The sequence below is a fragment of the Haemorhous mexicanus genome, chromosome 34 (assembly GCF_027477595.1).
Source record: "Haemorhous mexicanus isolate bHaeMex1 chromosome 34, bHaeMex1.pri, whole genome shotgun sequence".
NCBI lineage: Eukaryota > Metazoa > Chordata > Aves > Passeriformes > Fringillidae > Haemorhous > Haemorhous mexicanus.
In genome coordinates, this window is record NC_082374.1 from 1,464,837 (window position 1) to 1,488,824 (window position 23,988).

General features: G+C 46.2%; 1 protein-coding gene across 1 annotated transcript; it reads right to left on the bottom strand.

The window, feature by feature from the left end:
- Positions 1-1,807: 1,807 nt before the first annotated feature.
- PGLS (6-phosphogluconolactonase) lies at positions 1,808-23,863 on the bottom strand. Its single transcript, XM_059872232.1, has 5 exons — positions 22,227-23,863; positions 19,932-20,039; positions 14,527-14,628; positions 10,363-10,503; positions 1,808-7,699 (listed from the first exon to the last, which is right to left on the bottom strand). The coding sequence occupies exons 1-5, from the start codon at positions 22,494-22,496 to the stop codon at positions 7,529-7,531; spliced, it is 792 nt and encodes a 263-aa protein (XP_059728215.1). The 5' UTR covers positions 22,497-23,863; the 3' UTR covers positions 1,808-7,528.
- Positions 23,864-23,988: the final 125 nt, after the last annotated feature.

The following is a 23,988-nucleotide window of genomic DNA, read 5'->3' on the forward strand; positions in this document are numbered from 1 at the left end:
GAAAAATTTCCAATTTTTAGTTCTAAATGACCCCAAAATTTGCTTTTTTCAGCCCATTTTTCCTCCTTTTTATCCCTCCCAGTCCCTCCCAGTTCAAATTCCCAATTTCCCAATGGATAAATGAAGGAAAAATTTCCCATTTTTGGTTCCAAATGACCCCAAATTTGCTTTTTTCAGCCCATTTTTCCTCCTTTTTATCCCTCCCAGTCCCTCCCAGTTCCTCCCAGTTCAAATTCCCAATTTTCCAATGGATAAATGAAGGAATAATTTCCCATTTTTGGTTCCAAATGACCCCAAATTTGCTTTTTTCAGCCCATTTTTCCTCCTTTTTATCCCTCCCAGTCCCTCCCAGTTCAAATTCCCAATTTTCCGACGGATAAAGAATGAAAATTTCCCCATTTTTGGTTCCAAATGACCCCAAAATTTGCTTTTTTCAGCCCATTTTTCCTCCATTTTATCCCTCCCAGTCCCTCCCAGTCCATCCCAGTTCAAATTCCCAATTTTCCAATGGATAAAGAAAGAAAATTTCCCCATTTTTGGTTCCAAATGACCCCAAATTTGCTTTTTTCAGCCCATTTTTCCTCCTTTTTATCCCTCCCAGTCCCTCCCAGTTCCTCCCAGTTCAAATTCCCAATTTTCCGACGGATAAAGAAAGAAAATTTCCCATTTTTGGTTCCAAATGACCCCAAATTTGCTTTTTTCAGCCCATTTTTCCTCCTTTTTATCCCTCCCAGTCCCTCCCAGTTCAAATTCCCAATTTTCCAACGGATAAAGAAGGAAAAATTTCCCATTTTTGGTTCCAAATGACCCCAAATTTGCTTTTTTCAGCCCATTTTTCCTCCTTTTTATCCCTCCCAGTTCCTCCCAGTTCAAATTCCCAATTTTCCGATGGATAAAGAAGGAAAAATTTCCCATTTTTGGTTCCAAATAACCCCAAATTTGCTTTTTTCAGCCCATTTTTCCTCCTTTTTATCCCTCCCAGTTCATCCCAGTCCATCCCAGTTCAAATTCCCAATTTTCCAATGGATAAAGAAGGAAAAATTTCCACATTTTTGGTTCCAAATGACCCAAAATTTGCTTTTTTCAGCCCATTTTTCCTCCTTTTTATCCCTCCCAGTCCCTCCCAGTCCATCCCAGTTCAAATTCCCAATTTTCCAATGGATAAATGAAGGAAAAATTTCCCATTTTTGGTTCCAAATGACCCCAAAATTTGCTTTTTTCAGCCCATTTTTCCTCCTTTTTATCCCTCCCAGTCCCTCCCAGTTCAAATTCCCAATTTTCCAATGGAAAAATGAAGGAAAATTTCCCCATTTTTGGTTCCAAATGACCCCAAATTTGCTTTTTTCAGCCCATTTTTCCTCCTTTGTATCCCTCCCAGTTCCTCCCAGTTCAAATTCCCAATTTTCAAATGGATAAATGAAGGAAAAATTTCCCATTTTTGGTTCCAAATGACCCCAAATTTGCTTTTTTCAGCCCATTTTTTCTCCTTTTTATCCCTCCCAGTTCATCCCAGTCCCTCCCAGTTCAAATTCCCAATTTTCCAATGGAAAAATGAAGGAAAAATTTCCCATTTTTGGTTCCAAATGACCCCAAATTTGCTTTTTTCAGCCCATTTTTCCTCCTTTTTATCCCTCCCAGTCCCTCCCAGTTCAAATTCCCAATTTTCCAACGGATAAAGAAGGAAAAATTTCCCATTTTTGGTTCCAAATGACCCCAAAATTTGCTTTTTTCAGCCCATTTTTCCTCCTTTTTATCCCTCCCAGTCCCTCCCAGTTCATCCCAGTTCATCCAAGGAATTCTCCCCCAGTTCCAGCTCAGCCACAGCATCGTTTATTCCAAAAAAAATCCAAATAAAAGCTCCTAAAACACCAAAATCCTAAATTTTTGGCCCATTTTGATGCCATTTTTCCTCTCCCAGTCCATCCCAGTTCATCCCAGTTCCTGCTGGGATTCCCAGCCCTGCTCCTGAATTTAGATTTTTTTTTATTTTTGTGATTTTTTGGGGGTTTTTTTCCCTGGAATTTTGAGGATTTTCTGGGAATTTTCAGCTTGGTGAAAGCGCCCCCCAGTCCTTAAAAATTCAGGTGAAAATCACCAAAAAAAAGTCTAAAAATTAAAATAAAAAAGTCCAAAATGTCAAAAAATCTCCTCAAAAAAGTCCAAAAATCCCCCCCCAAAAAGAGTCAAAAAATTTTTAAAAATAGTCCAAATATCCCCAAAATAGAATCCCAGAAAGTGCAAAAAAACCAAAAAAATCCAGTCAAAAATAAAAAAAAATTCAGTCAAAAATCCCAAAAAAGAGTCCAAAAATTCCCCCACAAAAAAAGTAAAAAATTAAAAAATAAAAAGTCAAAAATCCCAAATAATTGGTCCACGAATCAAAAATATTGGTCCAAAAATCTCAAAAAATTCAGTCAAAAATCCTCCCAAAAAAGAGTCCAAAAAATCTGGAATATTCAGTCAAAAATTCTCCAAAAAAGTCCAAAAGTAAAAAAAAAAATCAGTCAAAAATCCCCAAAAAAAGTCCAAAAATCCTCCCCAAAAAAAGTCCAAAAATCCCAAAATATTCAGTCAAAAATCCCCAAAAAAAGTTCAAAAATCGTCAAAAAATTCAGTCAAAAATCCCAAAAAATTCAGTCAAAAATCCCAAAAAATTCAGTCAAAAATCCCCAAAAAAGTCCAAAAAAATCCCAAAAAAATCCAGTCAAAAATCCCAAAAAATTCAGTCAAAAATCCCAAAAAATTCAGTCAAAAATCCCAAAAAAAGTCCAAAAAAATCCCCAAAATATTCAGTCAAAAATCCCAAAAAATTCAGTCAAAAATCGCAAAAAAATCAGTCAAAAATCCCCCAAAAATTCAGTCAAAAATCCTCCAAAAAGTCCAAAAATCTTCAAAAAATCCAGTCCAAAAATCCCAAAAATTCAGAAAAAAATCCTCCAAAAAAAGTCCAAAAATCTGCCCAAAAAATGTCTAAAAAAATCCCAAAATATTCAGTCAAAAATCTCAAAAAAACCCCAAAAATCCTCCCAAAAAAGCCCAAAAATCCAAAAATATTCAGTCAAAAATTCCCAAAAAATTCAGTCCAAAATCCCAAAAAAATTCAGTCCAAAATCCCAAAAAAGCCCAAAAATCCTCCCAAAAAAGTTCAAAAAATCCCAAAATATTCAGTCAATAATCTCAAAAAAACCCCAAAAATCCTCCCAAAAAAGCCCAAAAATCCCAAAATATTCAGTCAAAAATCCCCAAAAAATTCAGTCAAAAAATCCAAAAATATTCAGTCAAAAATCCCCCAAAAAATCCAAAAATCCTCCCAAAAAAAGCCCAAAAATCCCAAAAAAGCCCAAAAATCCTCCCAAAAAAGCCCAAAAATCCCAAAATATTCAGTCAAAAATCCCCAAAAGAATTCAGTCAAAAATCCTCCAAAAAGCCCAAAAATCCTCCCAAAAAAAGTCCAAAAATCCCAAAAAATTCAGTCAAAAATCCCAAAAAATTCAGTCAAAAATCCCCAAAAAAGCCCAAAAATCCTCCCAAAAAAACCCCAAAAAAATCCCAAAAAATTCAGTCAAAAACCCCCCAAAAATCCCAAAAATTCCACTCCAAAATTCCCCAAAATTCCACTCCAAAATTCCCCAAAATTCCACTCCAAAATTCCCGTTGCAATTCCCAATTCCTGGGAGATTTTCCCGTGGAAAATTCTCCATTTCTGGGACATTTTTCCTCCTGGGAACTCCGTAAATCCTGAATTCATTCCACAAATCCTTAATTAACTCCATGAATAATTAATCAGTGCCATGAATAATTAATCAATGCCATGAATAATTAATTAATTCCAAGGGAATTTTCCCTTCCAGAACCGTTTTTCCTGGGAATTCCTCCATTCCCAGCCCATTTTTTCCTGGAATTTCTCCATTTTAAGCCCATTTTCTCCTGGAATTTCTCCATTTTAAGAACATTTTTCCCAATTTTCCATGGAATTTCTCCATTTCAAGGACATTTTTCCCAATTTTCCTGGGAATTGAACAATTCCCAGCCCATTTTTCGGGGAATTTCTCCATTTTAAGGACATTTTCCCTGGAATTCCTCAATTTTAAAGACATTTTCCATGGAATTTCTCCATTTTAAAGACATTTTTCCATGGAATTTCTCCATTTTAAGGACATTTTCCCTGGAATTCCTCCATTTTAAAGACATTTTTCCATGGAATTTCTGCATTTTAAGCACATTTTTCCATGGAATTTCTCCATTTTAAGGACATTTTCCATGGAATTTCTCCATTTCCAGGAAATTTTCCCCATTTTCCCTTTGGAATTTCTCCATTTTAAAGACATTTTCCCATTTTTCCCGGGAATTTCTCCATTTCCAGCACATTTTCCCCATTTTTTCCTGAAATTTCTCCATTTTAAGGACATTTTCCCTGAAATTTCTCCATTTTAAAGACATTTTTCCATGGAATTTCTCCATTTTAAGAACATTTTTCCCTGAAATTTCTCCATTTTAAGCACATTTTCCCCATTTTTCCCTGGAATTCCTCAATTTCCAGCACATTTTCCCCATTTTTTTCTGGAATTTCTCCATTTTAAAAACATTTTCCCCCGGAATTTCTCCATTTTAAAAACATTTTTCCATGGAATTTCTCCATTTCAAGAACATTTTTCTTTGGAATTTCTCTATTTTAAGGACATTTTCCAGGAAATTCATCAATTTTAGGGACATTTTCCGTGAAATTCCTCAATTTTAGGGACATTTTCCCGGGAATTTCTCCATTTTAAAGACATTTTCCCTGGATTTCCTCAATTTTAGGGACATTTTCCCTGGGAATTTCTCCATTTTAAGCCCATTTTCCCATTTTCCCCTGGATTTTTTCCATTCCCAGCCCATTTTCTCTGGGAATTTCTCCATTTTAAGAACATTTTTCTTTGGAATTTCTCTATTTTAAGGACATTTTTCCATGGAATTCCTCAATTTTAGGGACATTTTCCCTGGGAATTTCTCCATTTTAAGCCCATTTTTCCCTGGATTTTTTCCATTCCCAGCCCATTTTCCCTGGGAATTTCTCCATTTTAAGCCCATTTTCCCATTTCTCCCTGGATTTTTTCCATTCCTAGCCCATTTTCCCTGGGAATTTCTCCATTTTAAGCCAAATTTTCCCATTTCTCCCTGGATTTTTTCCATTCCCAGCCCATTTTCCCTGGGAATTTCTCCATTTTAAGCCCATTTTTCCCATTTTCCCCTAGATTTTTTCCATTCCCAGCCCATTTTCCCTGGGAATTTCTCCATTTTAAGCCCATTTTCCCATTTCCCCCGGGATTTTTTCCATTCCCAGCCCATTTTCCCTGGGAATTTCTCCATTTTAAGCCAAATTTTCCCATTTTCCCCTGGATTTTTTCCATTCCCAGCCCATTTTCCCTGGGAATTTCTCCATTTTAAGCCCATTTTTCCCATTTTCCCCTGGATTTTCTCCATTCCCAGCCCAATTTCTCCATTTTAAGCCAAATTTTCCCATTTTCCCCTGGATTTTTTCCATTCCCAGCCCATTTTCCCTGGGAATTTCTCCATTTTAAGCCCATTTTCCCCCGTTTCTCCTGGGAGTTTCTCCATTTTAAAGACATTTTTCCCTGGAATTCCTCCATTTCCAGCACATTTTCCCCATTTTTCCCTGGAATTTCTCCATTTTAAAAACATTTTCCCCCGGAATTTCTCCATTTTAAAAACATTTTTCCATGGAATTTCTCCATTTCAAGAACATTTTTCCTGGGAATTTCTCTATTTTAAGGACATTTTCCAGGGAATTCCTCAATTTTAGGGACAATTTCCATGGAATTCCTCAATTTTAGGGACATTTTCCCTGGGAATTTCTCCATTTTAAGCCCATTTTCCCATTTTCCCCTGGATTTTTTCCATTCCCAGCCCATTTTCCCTGGGAATTTCTCTATTTTAAGAACATTTTTCTTTGGAATTTCTCTATTTTAAGGACATTTTCCCTGGGAATTCCTCAATTTTGGGGACATTTTCCCTGGGAATTTCTCCATTTTAAGCCCATTTTTCCCATTTTCCCCTGGATTTTTTCCATTCCCAGCCCATTTTCCCTGGGAATTTCTCCATTTTAAGAACATTTTTCTTTGGAATTTCTCTATTTTAAGGACATTTTCCAGGAAATTCCTCAATTTTAGGTACATTTTCCCTGGAATTCCTCAATTTTAGGAACATTTTCCCTGGAATTTCTCCATTTTAAAGACATTTTTCCATGGAATTCCTCAATTTTTAGGGACATTTTCCCTGGGAATTTCTCCATTTCAAGCCCATTTTCCCATTTTCCCCTGGATTTTTTCCATTCCCAGCCCAATTTCTCCATTTTAAGCCAAATTTTCCCATTTTCCCCTGGATTTTTTCCATTCCCAGCCCATTTTCCCTGGAATTTCTCCATTTTAAGCCCATTTTTCCCATTTTCCCCTGGATTTTTTCCATTCCCAGCCCATTTTCCCTGGAATTTCTCCATTTTAAGCCCATTTTTCCCTGGATTTTTTTCATTCCTAGCCCATTTTCCCTGGGAATTTCTCCATTTTAAGCCCATTTTTCCCATTTTCCCCTGGATTTTTTCCATTCCCAGCCCAATTTCTCCATTTCAAGCCCATTTTTCCCATTTTTCCCTGGATTTTTTCCATTCCCAGCCCATTTTCCCTGGGAATTTCTCCATTTTAAGCCCATTTTCCCCTGGATTTTTTCCATTCCCAGCCCATTTTCCATGGAATTTCTCCATTTTAAGCCAAATTTTCCCATTTTTTCCTGGATTTTTTCCATTCCTAGCCCATTTTCCCTGGGAATTTCTCCATTTTAAGCCCATTTTCCCCCATTTCTCCCTGGATTTTTTCCATTCCCAGCCCAATTTCTCCATTTTAAGCCAAATTTTCCCATTTCTCCCTGGATTTTTTCCATTCCCAGCCCATTTTCCCTGGAATTTCTCCATTTTAAGCCAAATTTTCCCATTTTCCCCTGGATTTTTTCCATTCCCAGCCCCATTTCTCCATTTTAAGCCCATTTTTCCCATTTTCCCCTGGATTTTTTCCATTCCCAGCCCCATTTCTCCATTTTAAGCCCATTTTTCCCATTTTCCCCTGGATTTTTTCCATTCCCAGCCCATTTTCCTTGGGAATTTCTCCATTTTAAGCCCATTTTTCCCATTTTCCCCTGGATTTTTTCCATTCCCAGCCCATTTTCCCTGGGAATTTCTCCATTTTAAGGACATTTTTCTTTGGAATTTCTCTATTTTAAGGACATTTTCCCTGGGAATTCCTCAATTTTAAGGACATTTTCCCTGGAATTCCTCCATTTTAGGAACATTTTCCCTGGAATTTCTCCATTTTAAAGACATTTTCCCTGGGAATTTCTCCATTTTAAGCCCATTTTCCCCCATTTCTCCCTGGATTTTTTCCATTCCCAGCCCAATTTCTCCACGTTAAGCCCATTTTTTCCAGAATTCCCCCCCGTTGCCGGGTTATTTTTGCCCGGAATTCCGGGAATTTCCCCCATTTCAGGGCCCCTTTTCCCGGGGCAGCCTCAGCTCCGCCGCCGCCTCCCGGTCCAGGAGGAAGCGGAGCCGCCCCGAGCGCGGCCGGAGCAGCGCGGCCGGCAGCGCGCCCTGAGGCTCCTCCTCCTCCTCCTCCTCCTCCTCCTCCTCCTCCTCCCGCCGCTCCAGGATCCGCTGCGGAGAGAGAAAAAATACCAGCTGAACCCAAAATCCCAGAAAGAACCCAAAACCGGGCAGTTCCACCCCAAAAAAGGGGAATTGAACCCCAAAAATGGCGATTTTAGCACCAAAAATGGCGATTTTAGCACCAAAACCGGGCAGTTCCACCCCAAAAATAGAGGGTTTAACCCCAAAAATGGGGATTTTAGCAGCAAAAATGGCGATTTTAGCACCAAAACCGGGCAGTTCCACCCCAAAAATGGGGAATTGAACCCCAAAATTGGGGAGTTGAACCCCAAAAATGGAGAGTTGAACCCCAAACCTGGGATTGAACCCCAAAAATGGAGAGTTGAACCCCAAAATTGGGGAGTTGAACCCCAAAATTGGGGAGTTGAACCCCAAACCTGGGATGGAACCCCAAAAATGGAGAATTGAACCCCAAAATCCCAGACTGAACCCAAAACCGGGCAGTTCCACCCCAAAAACGGGGAATTGAACCCCAAAAATGGCGATTTTAGCACCAAAAATGGGGATTTTAGCACCAAAAGTGGCGATTTTAGCACCAAAAATGGGGATTTTAGCACTAAAACTGGTGATTTTAGCACCAAAACTGGTGATTTTAGCACCAAAACCGGGCAGTTCCACCCCAAAAATGGGGAATTGAACCCCAAAATTGGGGAGTTGAACCCCAAAAATGGAGAATGAAATCTCAAAAAATGAGAATTTAACCCCAAAATTGGGGAGTTGAACCCCAAAAATGGAGAGTTGAACCCCAAAATTGGGGAGTTGAACCCCAAAAATGGAGAGTTGAACCCCAAAATTGGGAGTTGAACCCCAAAAATGGAGAGTTTAACCCCAAAATCCCAGACTGAACCCAAAAATGGGGAGTTCCACCCCAAAAATGGGGAATTGAACCCCAAAAATGGAGAATTGAACCCCAAAATTGGGGAGTTGAACCCCAAAAATTGGAGAGTTGAACTCCAAACCTGGGATTGAACCCCAAAAATGGAGAGTTGAACCCCAAAATTGGGGAGTTGAACCCCAAAATTGGAGAATTGAACCCCAAAATCCCAGACTGAACCCAAAACCGGGCAGTTCCACCCCAAAAATGGGGAATTGAACCCCAAAAATGGAGAGTTCAATGCCAAAAATGGGGAACTGAACCCCAAAAAATGAGAACTGAACCCCAAAACTGGGGAGTTGAACCCCAAAAATGGAGAGTTGACCCACAAAAATGAAATATTTAACCCCAAAAATGGAGAGTTTAACCCCAAAAATTGCAAGTTTAACCCTCAAATCCCAGACTGACCCCCAAAAATGGCGAATTTAACCCCAAATCTGGGACTGAATCCCAAAAATGGAGAGTTTAACCCCAAAAATCCGGGACTTCACCCCAAAAATTCGGGATTTCAACCCCAAAAATCCGGAATTTAACCCCAAAAATCCAGGATTCCACCCCAAAAATTCAGAATTTCACCCCAAAAATCCGGGATTTAACCCCAAAAATCCAGGATTTAACCCCAAAATCCAGGATTTAACCCCAAAAATCTGGGATTTCACCCCAAAAATCCTGGAATTCATCCCAAAATCCTGGAATTTATCCCAAAAATCCCAGATTTAACCCCAAAAATCCTGGAATTAACCCTAAAATCTGGGAATTAACCCCAAAAATCCTGAAACTAACCCCAAAATCCTGGAAATTTGACCTCAAAATCCACAAAAATTTGGGATTCTACCTCAAAAATCAGGGATTTAACCCCAAAAATCCCGGATTTAACCCCAAAAATCAGGGATTTAACTCCCAAAAATCCCGGATTTAACCCCAAAAATGTGGGATTTCACCCCCAAAGGTGGGATTTTTCCCAAAATTTTGGGATTTCAGCCCAAACCTTGAGCACGGGGGCCTTGGAGGCGCCAGTGGCAATGAGCAGGAGGGAGCTGGAGTTGAGAATTTGGATTGAACCCCAAAAATCCAGGATTTCAACCCAAAAATCCAGGATTTCAACCCAAAAATTGGGGATTTAACCCCAAAAATTTGGAATTTCACCCCAAAAATTTGGGATTTAACCCAAAAAATTTGGAATTACCCCAAAAATTTGGGATTTAACCCCAAATTTCTGGGATTCAACCCCAAAAATTTGGGATTTCACCCCAAAAATCCGGGATTCAACCCCAAAAATATGGGATTTCACCCCAAAATTCCGGGATTCAACCCCAAAAATCTGGGATTTAACCCCAAAAATCTGGGATTTAACCCCAAAAATCTGGGATTCAACCCCAAAAATCTGGGACTGAACCCCAAAAATTTGGGAATTAGCCCCACGATCTGGGAATTTGAACTCAAAATCCCCCGAAATATCTCCAAAAATCCCGGATTTCACCCCAAAAATCCAGGATTGAACCCCAAAAATTCGGGATTTTACCCCAAAAATCTGGGATTTAACCCCAAAAATCCAGGATTCACCCCAAAAATTTGGGATTTCACCCCAACAATCTGGGATTTAACCCCAAAAATCTGGGATTTAACCCCACGATCTGGAAATTTGAGCTCAAAATCCCCCAAAATATCTCCAAAAATCCCGGATTTCACCCCAAAAATTGGGATTTAACTCCAAAAATGTGGGATTTCACCCCCAAAGGTGGGATTTTTCCCAAAATTTTGGGATTTCAGCCCAAACCTTGAGCACGGGGGCCTTGGAGGCGCCGATGGCGATGACCAGGACGGAGCGGGCGGCGTTGAGCAGCGGCAGCGTCATCGTCACCCGCCGGGGAGGCGGCTTGGGAGAGTCCTCCAGGAATGAAACCAGGGAATGCTGCTCCTGGAATGGGGGAAATAACGGGGAAATGGGGAAAAATCCAGGGGGAAATCATGGGGGAAATGGGGGAAATCATGGGGGAAATAACGGGAAAAATAACAGGAAAAAAAACCCAGAAAAATGGGGAAAATAATGGGAAAAATAATGGGAAAAAACTCAGAAAAATGGGGGAAATAATGGGGAAAATAATGGGAAAAAACTCCAGAAAAATGGGGAAAATAATGGGGAAAATGGAGAAAAATAATCAGAAAAAAATGGGAAAAATAATGAGAAAAAATGATGGGAAATTGGGAAAAATCCAGGGGGAAATCCAGGGGAAATAATGGGGAAAATGGCACAAAAAATGGGGAAAATAATGGGAAAAAGAACAGGAAAATCCTGGGAAAGGAGAAGTACTGGGGAGGGGCTTGGGAGAGTCCTCCAGGAATGAAACCAGGGAATGCTGCTCCTGGAACCGGGGAAACAACGGGGAAATGGGGAAAAATCCACTGGGAAATCATGGGGGAAATGGGGAAATAATGGGGGAAATAATGGGGAAAAAACCCAGAAAAATGGGGAAAATCCAGAGGAAAATAATGAGGAAAACAGGGAAAATAATGGGGAAAATCTGGGGGAAAATAGCACAAAAAATGGGGGAAATAATGGGAAAATAATGGGAAAAATAATGGAAGAAAATGGGGAAATAATGGGAAAATAATGAGGAAAATAGTGGGGAAAATGATGGGAAATTGGGAAAAATCCAGGGGGAAATCATGGGGGAAATAATGGGGAAAATGGGGGAAATAATGGGAAATATAATGGGAGAAATAATGGGGAAATAATGGGGAAAATGGGGAAAAATGGGGAAATAATGGGGGAAAATAATGGGGGAAAATGGGGAAAAAATGGGGAAAATAATGGGGAAAAGAATGGGGGAAAATGGGGAAAATAATGGGAAAAATAATGGGAAAAAAACTCAGAAAAATGGGGGAAATAATGGGGAAAATAATGGGAAAAAACTCCAGAAAAATGGGGGAAATAATGGGGGAAAATAATGGGAAAAATAATGGGAAAAAAAACTCAGAAAAATGGGGGAAATAATGGGAAAAATAATGGGAAAAAACTCCAGAAAAATGGGGGAAATAATGGGGGAAAATGGGGAAAATAATGGGAAAAATAATGGGGAAAATGGGGAAAAATAATCAGAAAAAAATGGGAAAAATAATGAGAAAAAATGATGGGAAATTGGGAAAAATCCAGGGGGAAATCCAGGGGAAAAAATGGGGAAAATGGCACAAAAAATGGGGAAAATAATGGGAAAAAGAACAGGAAAATCCTGGGAAAGGAGAAGTGCTGGGGAGGGGCTTGGGAGAGTCCTCCAGGAATGAAAGCAGGGAATGCTGCTCCTGGAACGGGGAAACAATGGGGAAATGGGGAAAAATCCAGGGGGAATAATGGGGGAAATAATGGGAAAAAAACCCAGAAAAATGGGGAAAAGAATGGGAAAAAAAATGGGAAAAAACCCCAGAAAAATTGGGAAAATAATGGAGAAAATGGGGAAAATAATGGGGGAAAATAATGAGGAAAATAGGGAAAATAATGGGGAAAATCTGGGGGAAAATAGCACAAAAAATGGGGGAAATAATGGGAAAATAATGGGAAAAATAATGGAAGAAAATGGGGAAATAATGGGAAAATAATGAGGAAAATAGTGGGGAAAATGATGGGAAATTGGGAAAAATCCAGGGGGAAATCATGGGGGAAATAATGGGGAAAATGGGGGAAATAATGGGAAATATAATGGGAGAAATAATGGGGAAATAACGGGGAAAATGGGGAAAAAATGGGGAAATAATGGGGGAAAATAATGGGGGAAAATGGGGAAAAAACCGAGAAAAATGGGGAAAATAATGGGGGAAAAAAAGAGAAAAATGGGGGAAATAATGGGAAAAAATAATGGGAAAAAAACTCAGAAAAATGGGGGAAATAATGGGGGAAATAATGGGAAAAAACTCCAGAAAAATGGGGAAAATAATGGGAAAAAAACCCAGAAAAATGGGGAAAATAATGGGAAAAAAAACTCAGAAAAATGGGGAAAATAATGGGGGAAAAAAATGGGAAAAAACTCCAGAAAAATGGGGGAAATAATGGGAAAAAAAACTCAGAAAAATGGGGAAAATAATGGGGAAAAAACTCAGAAAAATGGGGAAAATAATGGGGGAAAATAATGGGAAAAAACCCCAGAAAAATTGGGAAAATAATGGAGAAAATGGGGAAAACAATGGGGGAAAATGGGGAAATAATGGGAAATATAATGGGGGAAAATGGGGAAAAAATGGGGAAAATAATGGGGGAAATGGGGAAAATAATGGGAAAAATAATGGGAAAATAACCGAGAAAAATGGGGAAAATAATGGGGAAAAAACCCAGAAAAATGGGGAAAATAATGGGAAAAATAATGGGAAAAAAACTCAGAAAAATGGGGGAAATAATGGGGAAAATAATGGGAAAAAACTCCAGAAAAATGGGGGAAATAATGGGGGGAAATCGGGAAAATAATGAGAGAATTAATGGGGAAAATAACAAGAAAAATGATGGGAAATTGGGAAAAATCCAGGGGAAAATCATGGGGGAAATAATGGGGGGAAATCGGGAAAATAATGAGAGAATTAATGGAGAAAATGGGGAAATAATGGGGGAAATAATGGGGGAAATGGGGAAATAATGGGGGAAATAATGGGAAAAATGGGGAAATAATGGGAAAAGAATGGGAAAATAATGGGAAATAATGGGAAAATGGGGAAAGAATGGGAAATATAATGGGGAAAATGGGGAAAAGAATGGGAAAAATGGGAAATAATGGGAAATATAATGGGGAAAATGGGGGAAATAATGGGAAAAAATGGGAAAAATGGGGAAAATAATGGGAAATAATGGGAAAATAATGGGAAAAAATGGGAAAATAATGGGAAATATAATGGGAAAATAATGGGATAAATGGGAAAATAATGGGGAAAATGGGGAAATAATGGGAAATATAATGGGAAAATAATGGGAAAAATAATGGGAAAAAATGGGGAAATAATGGGAAATAATGAGAAAATAATGGGAAAAATGGGAAAATAATGGGAAAAATGGGGAAATAATGGGAAATATAATGGGAAAATAATGGGAAAAATGGGGAAATAATGGGAAAAATAATGGGGAAATAATGGGAAATAATGGGAAAAATAATGGGAAATATAATGGGAAAAATGGGGAAATAATGGGAAATAATGAGAAAATAATGGGGAAAATGGGAAAATAATGGGAAATATAATGGGAAAATAATGGGAAATATAATGGGAAAATAATGGGAAAAATAATGGGAAAAATGGGGAAATAATGGGAAATAATGAGAAAATAATGGGAAAAATGGGAAAATAATGGGAAAAAACGGGGAAATAATGGGAAATATAATGGGAAAATAATGGGAAAAATAATGGGAAAAATGGGGAAATAATGGGAAAAATAATGGGAAATATAATGGGAAAAATGGGGAAATAATGGGAAATAATGAGAAAATAATGGGGAAAATGGGAAAATAATGGGAAATATAATGGGAAAATAATGGGAAATATAATGGGAAAATAATGGGAAAAATAATGGGAAAAATGGGGAAATAATGGGAAATAATGAGAAAATAATGGGAAAAATGGGAAAATAATGGGAAAAAATGGGGAAATAATGGGAAAAATAATGGGAAAAATGGGGAAATAATGGGAAAAATAATGGGAAATATAATGGGAAAAATGGGAAATAATGGGAAAATAATGGGAAATATAATGGGAAAAATGGGAAAATAATGGGAAAAATAATGGGAGAAATGGGAAAATAATGGGAAAAGTAATGGGAAAAATGGGAAAACTGGGAAAACTGGGGGAAGAATGGGAAATCTAATGGGAAACTGGGAAAAATGGGAAAAATGGGGAACTGGGGAAGAATGGGAAAAGCAGGGAAATGTTGGGACACGCTGGGAGGTGGCGGCGTTCCGGGAGCGGGGCTTACCTGCAGCAGGGCGTGGCCCGGGAACAGCGAGCAGGTGTGGCCGTCCGGCCCCACCCCCAGCAGCAGCAGGTCAAACTGGGGCGTGGCCTGGCCGGGGAACGCCTGCGAAACCAGTAGGGACCAGTTCAGACCAGTTCGGACCAGTATGGACCAGTTGGGACCAGTATGGATCACTGTGGAGCAGTATGGACCAGTTCGGATTGATATGGATCACTATGGACCAGTTTGGATCACTATGGACCAGTATAGATCGATATAAACCAGTACAGACCAGTATGGACCAGTACAGACCAGTACGGACCAGTATGGACCAGTATGGATTAATATGGATCACTGTGGAGCAGTACGGACCAGTTCGGACCAGTACGGATTGATATGGATCACTATGGACCAGTTTGGATCACTATGGACCAGTATAGATCGATATAAACCAGTACAGACCAGTACGGACCAGTATGGACCAGTTGGGACCAGTACGGTTTACTGTGGAGCAGTACGGACCAGTTCAGACCAGTTCAGACCAGTATGGACCAGTACGGATCACTGTGGAGCAGTACAGACCAGTTCAGACCAGTACGGATTGATATGGATCACTATGGACCAGTTTGGATCACTGTGGACCAGTATAGATCGATATAAACCAGTACAGACCAGTATGGACCAGTACGGACCAGTATGGATTGATATGGATCACTGTGGAGCAGTATGGACCAGTTCAGACCAGTATGGACCAGTACGGATCACTGTGGAGCAGTACGGACCAGTTCGGACCAGTACGGATTGATATGGATCACTATGGACCAGTTTGGATCACTATGGACCAGTATAGATCAATATAAACCAGTACAGACCAGTATGGACCAGTACAGACCAGTACGGACCAGTACGAACCAGTACGGATTGATATGGATCACTGTGGAGCAGTATGGACCAGTTCAGACCAGTATGGACCAGTATGGACCAGTATGGATTAATATGGACCACTGTGGAGCAGTATGGACCAGTTCAGACCAGTATGGACCAGTACGGATCACTGTGGAGCAGTACGGACCAGTTCAGACCAGTACGGATTGATATGGATCACTATGGACCAGTTTGGATCACTATGGACCAGTATAGATCGATATAAACCAGTACAGACCAGTATGGACCAGTACGGACCAGTACGGATTGATATGGATCACTGTGGAGCAGTATGGACCAGTTCAGACCAGTTCGGACCAGTATGGACCAGTTGGGACCAGTACGGATCACTGTGGAGCAGTACGGACCAGTTCGGACCAGTACGGATTGATATGGATCACTATGGACCAGTTTGGATCACTATGGACCAGTATAGATCGATATAAACCAGTACACACCAGTATGGACCAGTACGGACCAGTACGGACCAGTATGGACCAGTATGGATTAATATGGATCACTGTGGAGCAGTATGGACCAGTTCAGACCAGTTCAGACCAGTATGGACCAGCTGGGACCAGTACGGATCACTGTGGAGCAGTATGGACCAGATCAGACCAGTTCAGACCAGTACAGACCAGGACAGATCACTGTGGAGCAGTACGGACCAGTTCGGACCAGTACGGATTGATATGGATCACTATGGACCAGTTTGGATCACTGTGGACCAGTATAGATCAATATAAACCAGTACAGACCAGTATGGACCAGTATGGACCAGTATGGACTGATATGGATCACTGTGGAGCAGTATGGACCAGTTCAGACCAGTATGGACCAGTTGGGACCAGTACAGACCACTGTGGAGCAGTACGGACCAGTTCGGACCAGTACGGATTGATATGGATCACTATGGACCAGTTTGGATCACTGTGGACCAGTATAGATCGATATAAACCAGTACAGACCAGTATGGACCAGTACGGACCAGTATGGATTGATATGGATCACTGTGGAGCAGTATGGACCAGTTCAGACCAGTTAGGACCAGTACGGATCACTGTGGAGCAGTACGGACCAGTTCGGACCAGTACGGATTGATATGGATCACTATGGACCAGTTTGGATCACTGTGGACCAGTATAGATCGATATAAACCAGTACAGACCAGTATGGACCAGTACGGACCAGTACGGATCACTGTGGAGCAGTACGGACCAGTTCGGACCAGTTCGGACCAGTATGGACCAGTTGGGACCAGTACGGATCACTGTGGAGCAGTACGGACCAGTTCGGACCAGTACGGATTGATATGGATCACTATGGACCAGTTTGGATCACTATGGACCAGTATAGATCGATATAAACCAGTACAGACCAGTATGGACCAGTACGAACCAGTACGGACCAGTACAGACCAGTATGGACCGGTACAGACCAGTACGGACCAGTTCGGACCAGTACGGATTGATATGGATCACTATGGACCAGTTTGGATCACTATGGACCAGTATAGATCGATATAAACCAGTACACACCAGTATGGACCAGTACAGACCAGTACGGACCAGTATGGACCAGTATGGATTAATATGGATCACTGTGGAGCAGTATGGACCAGTTCAGACCAGTATGGACCAGTACGGATCACTGTGGACCAGTACAGACCAGTACGGATTGATATGGATCACTATGGACCAGTTTGGATCACTGTGGACCAGTATAGATCGATATAAACCAGTACAGACCAGTATGGACCAGTACGGACCAGTATGGATTGATATGGATCACTGTGGAGCAGTATGGACCAGTTCAGACCAGTATGGACCAGTACAGACCTGTACGGATCACTGTGGACCAGTTCAGACCAGTTCGGACCAGTACGGATTGATATGGGTCACTATGGACCAGTTTGGATCACTATGGACCAGTATAGATCAATATAAACCAGTACAGACCAGTATGGACCAGTACAGACCAGTTCAAACCAGTTTGGATCACTATGGATCAGAATGGATCAGTATGGACCAGTACAGACCAGTATGGAGCAGTCTGGACCAGTTCAAACCAGTTTGGATCAACATGGATCAGTACAGACCAGTTCAGACCAGTATGCACCAGTATGGACCAGTTCGAACCAGTTCAGATCAGTCTGAACCAGTTCAGCCCAGGGACTGATCCCAGTCCCCCCAGTCCATTCCCAGTCCATCCCAGTCCCCCCAGTCCATTTCCAGTCCCTCCCAGTCCCTCCCAGTCCCTCCCAGTCCATCCCAGTCCATCCCAGTCTCTCCCAGTCTCTCCAGTCCATTCCCAGTCCATCCCAGTCCCTCCCATTCCCTCCCAGTGCTCCCAGTTCCCCCAGCCCCCATTCCCAGTGCTCCCAGTCCCTCCCAGTTTGCCCAGTACCTTCCTCAGCTGCTCCCAAGCCCTATTTCCAGTGCTCCCAGTCCCTCCCAGTCCCCCCAGTCCCCATTCCCAGTCCCTCCCAGTTCCCCCAGTCCCTCCCAGTCCCCCCAGGACCTTCCTCAGCTGCTCCGAGTCCCCATTCCCAGTGCTCCCAGTCCCCCCAGTCCATTCCCAGTCCATTTCCAGTCCATCCCAGTCCCTCCCAGTCCCTCCCAGTCCCTCCCAGTCCATCCCAGTCCCCCCAGTCCATTCGCAGTCCATCCCAGTCCCTCCCAGTCCCCCCAGTCCCCATTCCCAGTCCCTCCCAGTCCATCCCAGACCCCCCAGTCCATCCCAGTCCCTCCCAGTCCCCCAAGTCCCTCCCAGTTCCCCCAGCCCCCATTCCCAGTTCCCGCAGTCTGCATTCCCAGTCCCCCCAGTCCCCATTCCCAGTCCTCCCAGTCCCCATTCCCAGTCCTCCCAGTCCCTCCCAGTCCCTCCCAGTTCCCCCAGTATCTTCCTCAGCTGCTCCCAATCCCCATTCCCAGTGCTCCCAGTCCCTCCCAGTCCCTCCCAGTTTGCCCAGTACCTTCCTCAGCTGCTCCCAAGCCCCGTCCCAGTGCTCCCAGTCCCTCCCAGTGCTCCCAGTCCCACCCAGTCCCACCCAGTCCATCCCAGTACCATTCCCAGTGCTCCCAGTCCCTCCCAGTCCCTCCCAGTTTGCCCAGTACCTTCCTCAGCTGCTCCCAAACCCCATTCCCAGTGCTCCCAGTCCCTCCCAGTCCCACCCAGTCCCATTCCCAGTCCATCCCAGTACCATTCCCAGTGCTCCCAGTCCATCCCAGTCCATCCCAGTCCCTCCCAGTTTGCCCAGTACCTTCCTCAGCTGCTCCCAAACCCCATTCCCAGTGCTCCCAGTCCCTCCCAGTGCTCCCAGTCCCTCCCAGTCCCACCCAGTCCCATTCCCAGTCCATCCCAGTCCCTCCCAGTACCATTCCCAGTGCTCCCAGTCCCTCCCAGTCCCTCCCAGTTTGCCCAGTACCTTCTTCAGCTGCTCCCAAACCCCATTCCCAGTGCTCCCAGTCCCTCCCAGTGCTCCCAGTCCCTCCCAGTCCCACCCAGTCCCATTCCCAGTCCATCTCAGTCCCTCCCAGTACCATTCCCAGTGCTCCCAGTCCCTCCCAGTCCCTCCCAGTTTGCCCAGTACCTTCCTCAGCTGCTCCCAAACCCCATTCCCAGTGCTCCCAGTCCCTCCCAGCCCCTCCCAGTTTGCCCAATACCTTCTTCAGCTGCTCCCAGTACCATTCCCAGTGCCTCCCAGTCCCTCCCAGTCCCATTCCCAGTCCATCCCAGTCCATCCCAGTACCATTCCCAGTGCTCCCAGTCCCTCCCAGTCCCACCCAGTTTGCCCAGTACCTTCCTCAGCTGCTCCCAAACCCCATTCCCAGTGCTCCCAGTGCCTCCCAGTCCCCCCAGTCCCTCCCAGTCCCGCCCAGTCCCTTCCCAGTCCCTCCCAGTACCATTCCCAGTGCTCCCAGTCCCTCCCAGTGCTCCCAGTCCCTCCCAGTCCCACCCAGTCCCATTCCCAGTCCATCCCAGTACCATTCCCAGTGCTCCCAGTCCATCCCAGTCCCTCCCAGTTTGCCCAGTACCTTCCTCAGCTGCTCCCAAACCCCATTCCCAGTGCTCCCAGTCCCTCCCAGTGCTCCCAGTCCCTCCCAGTCCCACCCAGTCCCATTCCCAGTCCATCCCAGTACCATTCCCAGTGCTCCCAGTCCATCCCAGTCCCTCCCAGTTTGCCCAGTACCTTCCTCAGCTGCTCCCAAACCCCATTCCCAGTGCTCCCAGTCCCTCCCAGTGCTCCCAGTCCCTCCCAGTCCCACCCAGTCCCATTCCCAGTCCATCCCAGTACCATTCCCAGTGCTCCCAGTCCAGCCCAGTCCCTCCCAGTTTGCCCAGTACCTTCCTCAGCTGCTCCCAAACCCCATTCCCAGTGCTCCCAGTCCCTCCCAGTGCTCCCAGTCCCTCCCAGTCCCACCCAGTCCCATTCCCAGTCCATCCCAGTACCATTCCCAGTGCTCCCAGTCCCTCCCAGTCCCTCCCAGTTTGCCCAGTACCTTCCTCAGCTGCTCCTCGTAGTCCCTGGCGGCCTCGGCCGGGCCCAGCCCGGAGCGGACCCAGAGCACCTCAGGGCCGGGGGGGGCAAACTGGGAGAGCAACTGGGACTGCAAGGGTTAAACTGGTTAAACTGGGAGCACTGGGACAGCACCTCAGGGCCGGGGGGGGCAAACTGGGAGAGCAACTGGGACTGCAAGGGTTAAACTGGTTAAACTGGGAGCACTGGGACAGCACCTCAGGGCCGGGGGGGGCAAACTGGGAGAGCAACTGGGACTGCAAGGGTTAAACTGGTTAAACTGGGAGCACTGGGACAGCACCTCAGGGCCGGGGGGGGCAAACTGGGAGAGCAACTGGGACTGCAAGGGTTAAACTGGTTAAACTGGGAGCACTGGGACAGCACCTCAGGGCCGGGGGGGGCAAACTGGGAGAGCAACTGGGACTGCAAGGGTTAAACTGGTTAAACTGGGAGCACTGGGACAGCACCTCAGGGCCGGGGGGGGCAAACTGGGAGAGCAACTGGGACTGCAAGGGTTAAACTGGTTAAACTGGGAGCACTGGGACAGCACCTCAGGGCCGGGGGGGGCAAACTGGGAGAGCAACTGGGACTGCAAGGGTTAAACTGGTTAAACTGGGAGCACTGGGACAGCACCTCAGGGCCGGGGGGGGCAAACTGGGAGAGCAACTGGGACTGCAAGGGTTAAACTGGTTAAACTGGGAGCACTGGGACAGCACCTCAGGGCCGGGGGGGGCAAACTGGGAGAGCAACTGGGACTGCAAGGGTTAAACTGGTTAAACTGGGAGCACTGGGACAGCACCTCAGGGCCGGGGGGGGCAAACTGGGAGAGCAACTGGGACTGCAAGGGTTAAACTGGTTAAACTGGGAGCACTGGGACAGCACCTCAGGGCCGGGGGGGGCAAACTGGGAGAGCAACTGGGACTGCAAGGGTTAAACTGGTTAAACTGGGTTAAACTGGGACAGCATCTGGGACTGGAAAGGGTTAAACTGGGTCAAACTGGGTCAAACTGGGTTAAACTGGGAGCACTGGGAGTGGGGACTGGGAGAACTGGGGGGAACTGGGAATGGGAAATGGGAACTGGGAGAGACTGGGAGAGAGCAGACCAGGGATACTGGGAGCACTGGGAGGGAACTGGGCTGGACTGGGCCGAACTGGGAGGAACTGGGAGGAGCTGAGGGGAGTCAGGAGAGACTGGGAGGGAGATGGGGGGAACTGGGAGGAACTGGGCCAGACTGGGAGGAACTGGGAGGAACTGGGAGGAGCTGAGGGGAGTCAGGAGAGACTGGGAAGGGATTGAGGGAAACTGGGCCAGACTGGGCCAAACTGGGAGCACTGGGAGGAGCTGAGGGGAGTCAGGAGGGACTGGGAGGAACTGGGCCGGACTGGGAGGAACTGGGCCAGACTGGGAGGAACTGGGCCAGACTGGGCCAAACTAGGAGCACTGGGAGGGACTGAGGGGAGTCAGGAGGAACTGGGAGGGAACTGGGTGGACTGAGGGGGAACTGGGCCAAACTGGGAGCACTGGGAGGAGCTGAGGAGACACTGAGAGGGGACTGGGGGGGAACTGAGGGGGAACAGGGCCAAACTGGGAGGAACTGGGCCAAACTGGGAGCACTGGGAGGAGCAGAGGGGAGTCAGGAGAGACTGAGGGGGACCTGGGTGGACTGAGGGGGGACTGGGCCATACTGGGCTAAACTGGGCCAAACTGGGAGCACTGGGAGCACTAGGAGGCGACTGAGGGGAGTCAGGAGAGATCGGGAGAGAAATGGGGGAACTGGTCCAGACTGGGCTGAACTGGGAGGAACTGGGAGCATGGGAGGAGCAGAGGGGAGTCAGGAGAGACTGAGGGGGAACTGGGCCATACTGGGAGCACTGGGAGGAGCTGAGGAGACACTGAGAGGGGACTGGGGGGGAACTGAGGGGGAACTGGGCCAAACTGGGAGGAACTGGGAGAGGATGGGAGACTTTGAGGGGAAATGGAGGGAACTGGACCCTACTGGGAAAAGCTGAGGGGAGTCAGGAGGAACTGGGAGGGAAATGGAGGGAACTGGGCCAAACTGGGAGGGACTGGGCCAGACTGGGAGCTGAGGGGAGTCAGGAGGAACTGGGAGGGAAATGGAGGGAACTGGGCCAAACTGGGAGGGACTGGACCAGACTGGGAGGAGCTGAGGGGAGTCAGGAGGGACTGAGGGGGAAATGGGTGGACTGAGGAGGAACTGGGCCAAACTGGTCGGGACTGGTGGGGACCGGCGGAGCCCCTGGCGGGGCCGCGCTCACCCGGTAGGCGCCGCCGGTGCTCTCGGGGTGCTCGGGCGGCACCAGGCGCTCATCGCAGAACGCCACGAGCCAGCGGGACGGGTCCGAGCCGGGAACGGCGCTGAGGGCGGGCGGCAGCTCCCGCGCCAGCAGCGGCACCAGCGAGCCCCCGGACAGCCCCAGCGTGAAGCGACCGCCGCTCGCCACCGCCTCGGCCGCCGCCTCCGCCACCGACCGCGCCAGGGCCGCGCCGAGCTCGCCTGGGGTCGGGAACACCGACACCGCCGCCATGATGGCGGTGCCGGGGGAAGAAGGAGGAAGTGACGTCAGCAGCGCGCCGCGTTGCTAAGCGACCACTAAAGGAGGTCGCGTCAGCGCGCGCGGCGTTGCTTAGCAACGCGCGGCCTAGTGAAGCCTCGGCCTCGCGTGGCGGTGCTGCCCGGAGGAGCGCGGATGCCTCGCTGCCCTTCTCCCGCTTCACCCCCACACAAACCTTCCCTCGCTTTTTCCCCCCGAGCCCCGCAGCACAGCACGCGGCACAGTCGCTGATTTTTAATGGCCTCGCGCTCAGGCACAACCAAACGGAGCGAATCGGGTTAAAAACGGCCCAAATTTGTTAATTGCAATAAATATATCCGTGCTGGCACAAAGGAGTCCCTAGAGGGGTTAATTAGGCACGAATTAGTCGTTAATTAGCGCTGTCGGAGTTAATCAGCGCCTGTGAGGGCGAGTCCCGGTTTTCCTTGGAATTCCGCTGGTTTCCCTCAGAAAAAAAGTCACAATTTTCCTGGAAATTCCTGGGAATTCTGCTGGGTTCCTCCTGGATCCTCAGGAACGCCGCTCTTCTACAGTCAAATCTCACTTTCATCCTCCAAATCCCTCCGTTTTCCTGGGAATTCTGCTGTTTTCCACTGAGTCCTACCATTTTTTCCTGGGAAATTGTGTTGTTTTAGAAGTGTTATAAATGATCGAATCGGCAGCCAAATTTCTAAAAGAAAATTTCGGATATAATGTCTCCCAGGTGTTGTTCGGTGAATGTTCTGGACACTCCTGGGAGATGGTCGATGATCACCCAGGAAAGATTCATTCACTCGTTAATGGCCGTGATTTTATCTGGGCGAGTCCGGGAAATGTTTTGGAAATGAAAATCCCCGGGTCAGAGGCATGGTTGGATCTTTATAAATTTTATACAGTTTTTAAAGCATGGATTATCGACATCAGATCCTACAGTCAGGAGTTTGGGGTCAGTTTTGGGGGTTTTGGGGTCAGGGGATGGGAGACGTGGACCGGGATGGGGAATGGAAACCGGGATGGGGGAACGACCGGGAACGGGAACCGGGATGGGGAACGGGGACCGGGATGGGAGAACGGGAACCGGGATGGGGGAAGGGGCTAACGGAGACCCGGACGGAGCTGGGACGGGGAAGAGCGCCCGGTTCGGGACTCAGGGAGGGAACCGGGATGGGGCAACGGGAGCGGGGAACCGGCAGCGACCGGGGCTCGGAGAGGCGGCGGCGGCGAAGCTCCGGGAACGGGGACGACGCTCCGGGGCCGGTTCAGGGCTCAGCCCTGGCTCCGGGGGTCGGTTCGGGGCTCCGGGCCCGCTCCGGTTCTCCCCGAGGCCGCTCCGGGGCTACCGAGGCCTCCCCGGGGCTCTCCCGGCGCGGCGGCGGGTCCGCAGCTGCCACCGCCTCAGGCGAGGCCACGCCCATAAGAGGCGTGGCTTGTGTAAACGCAGCTTTTCTATTGGTTAGCAGCGCAGCGGGCGGCTGCTGATTGGGTG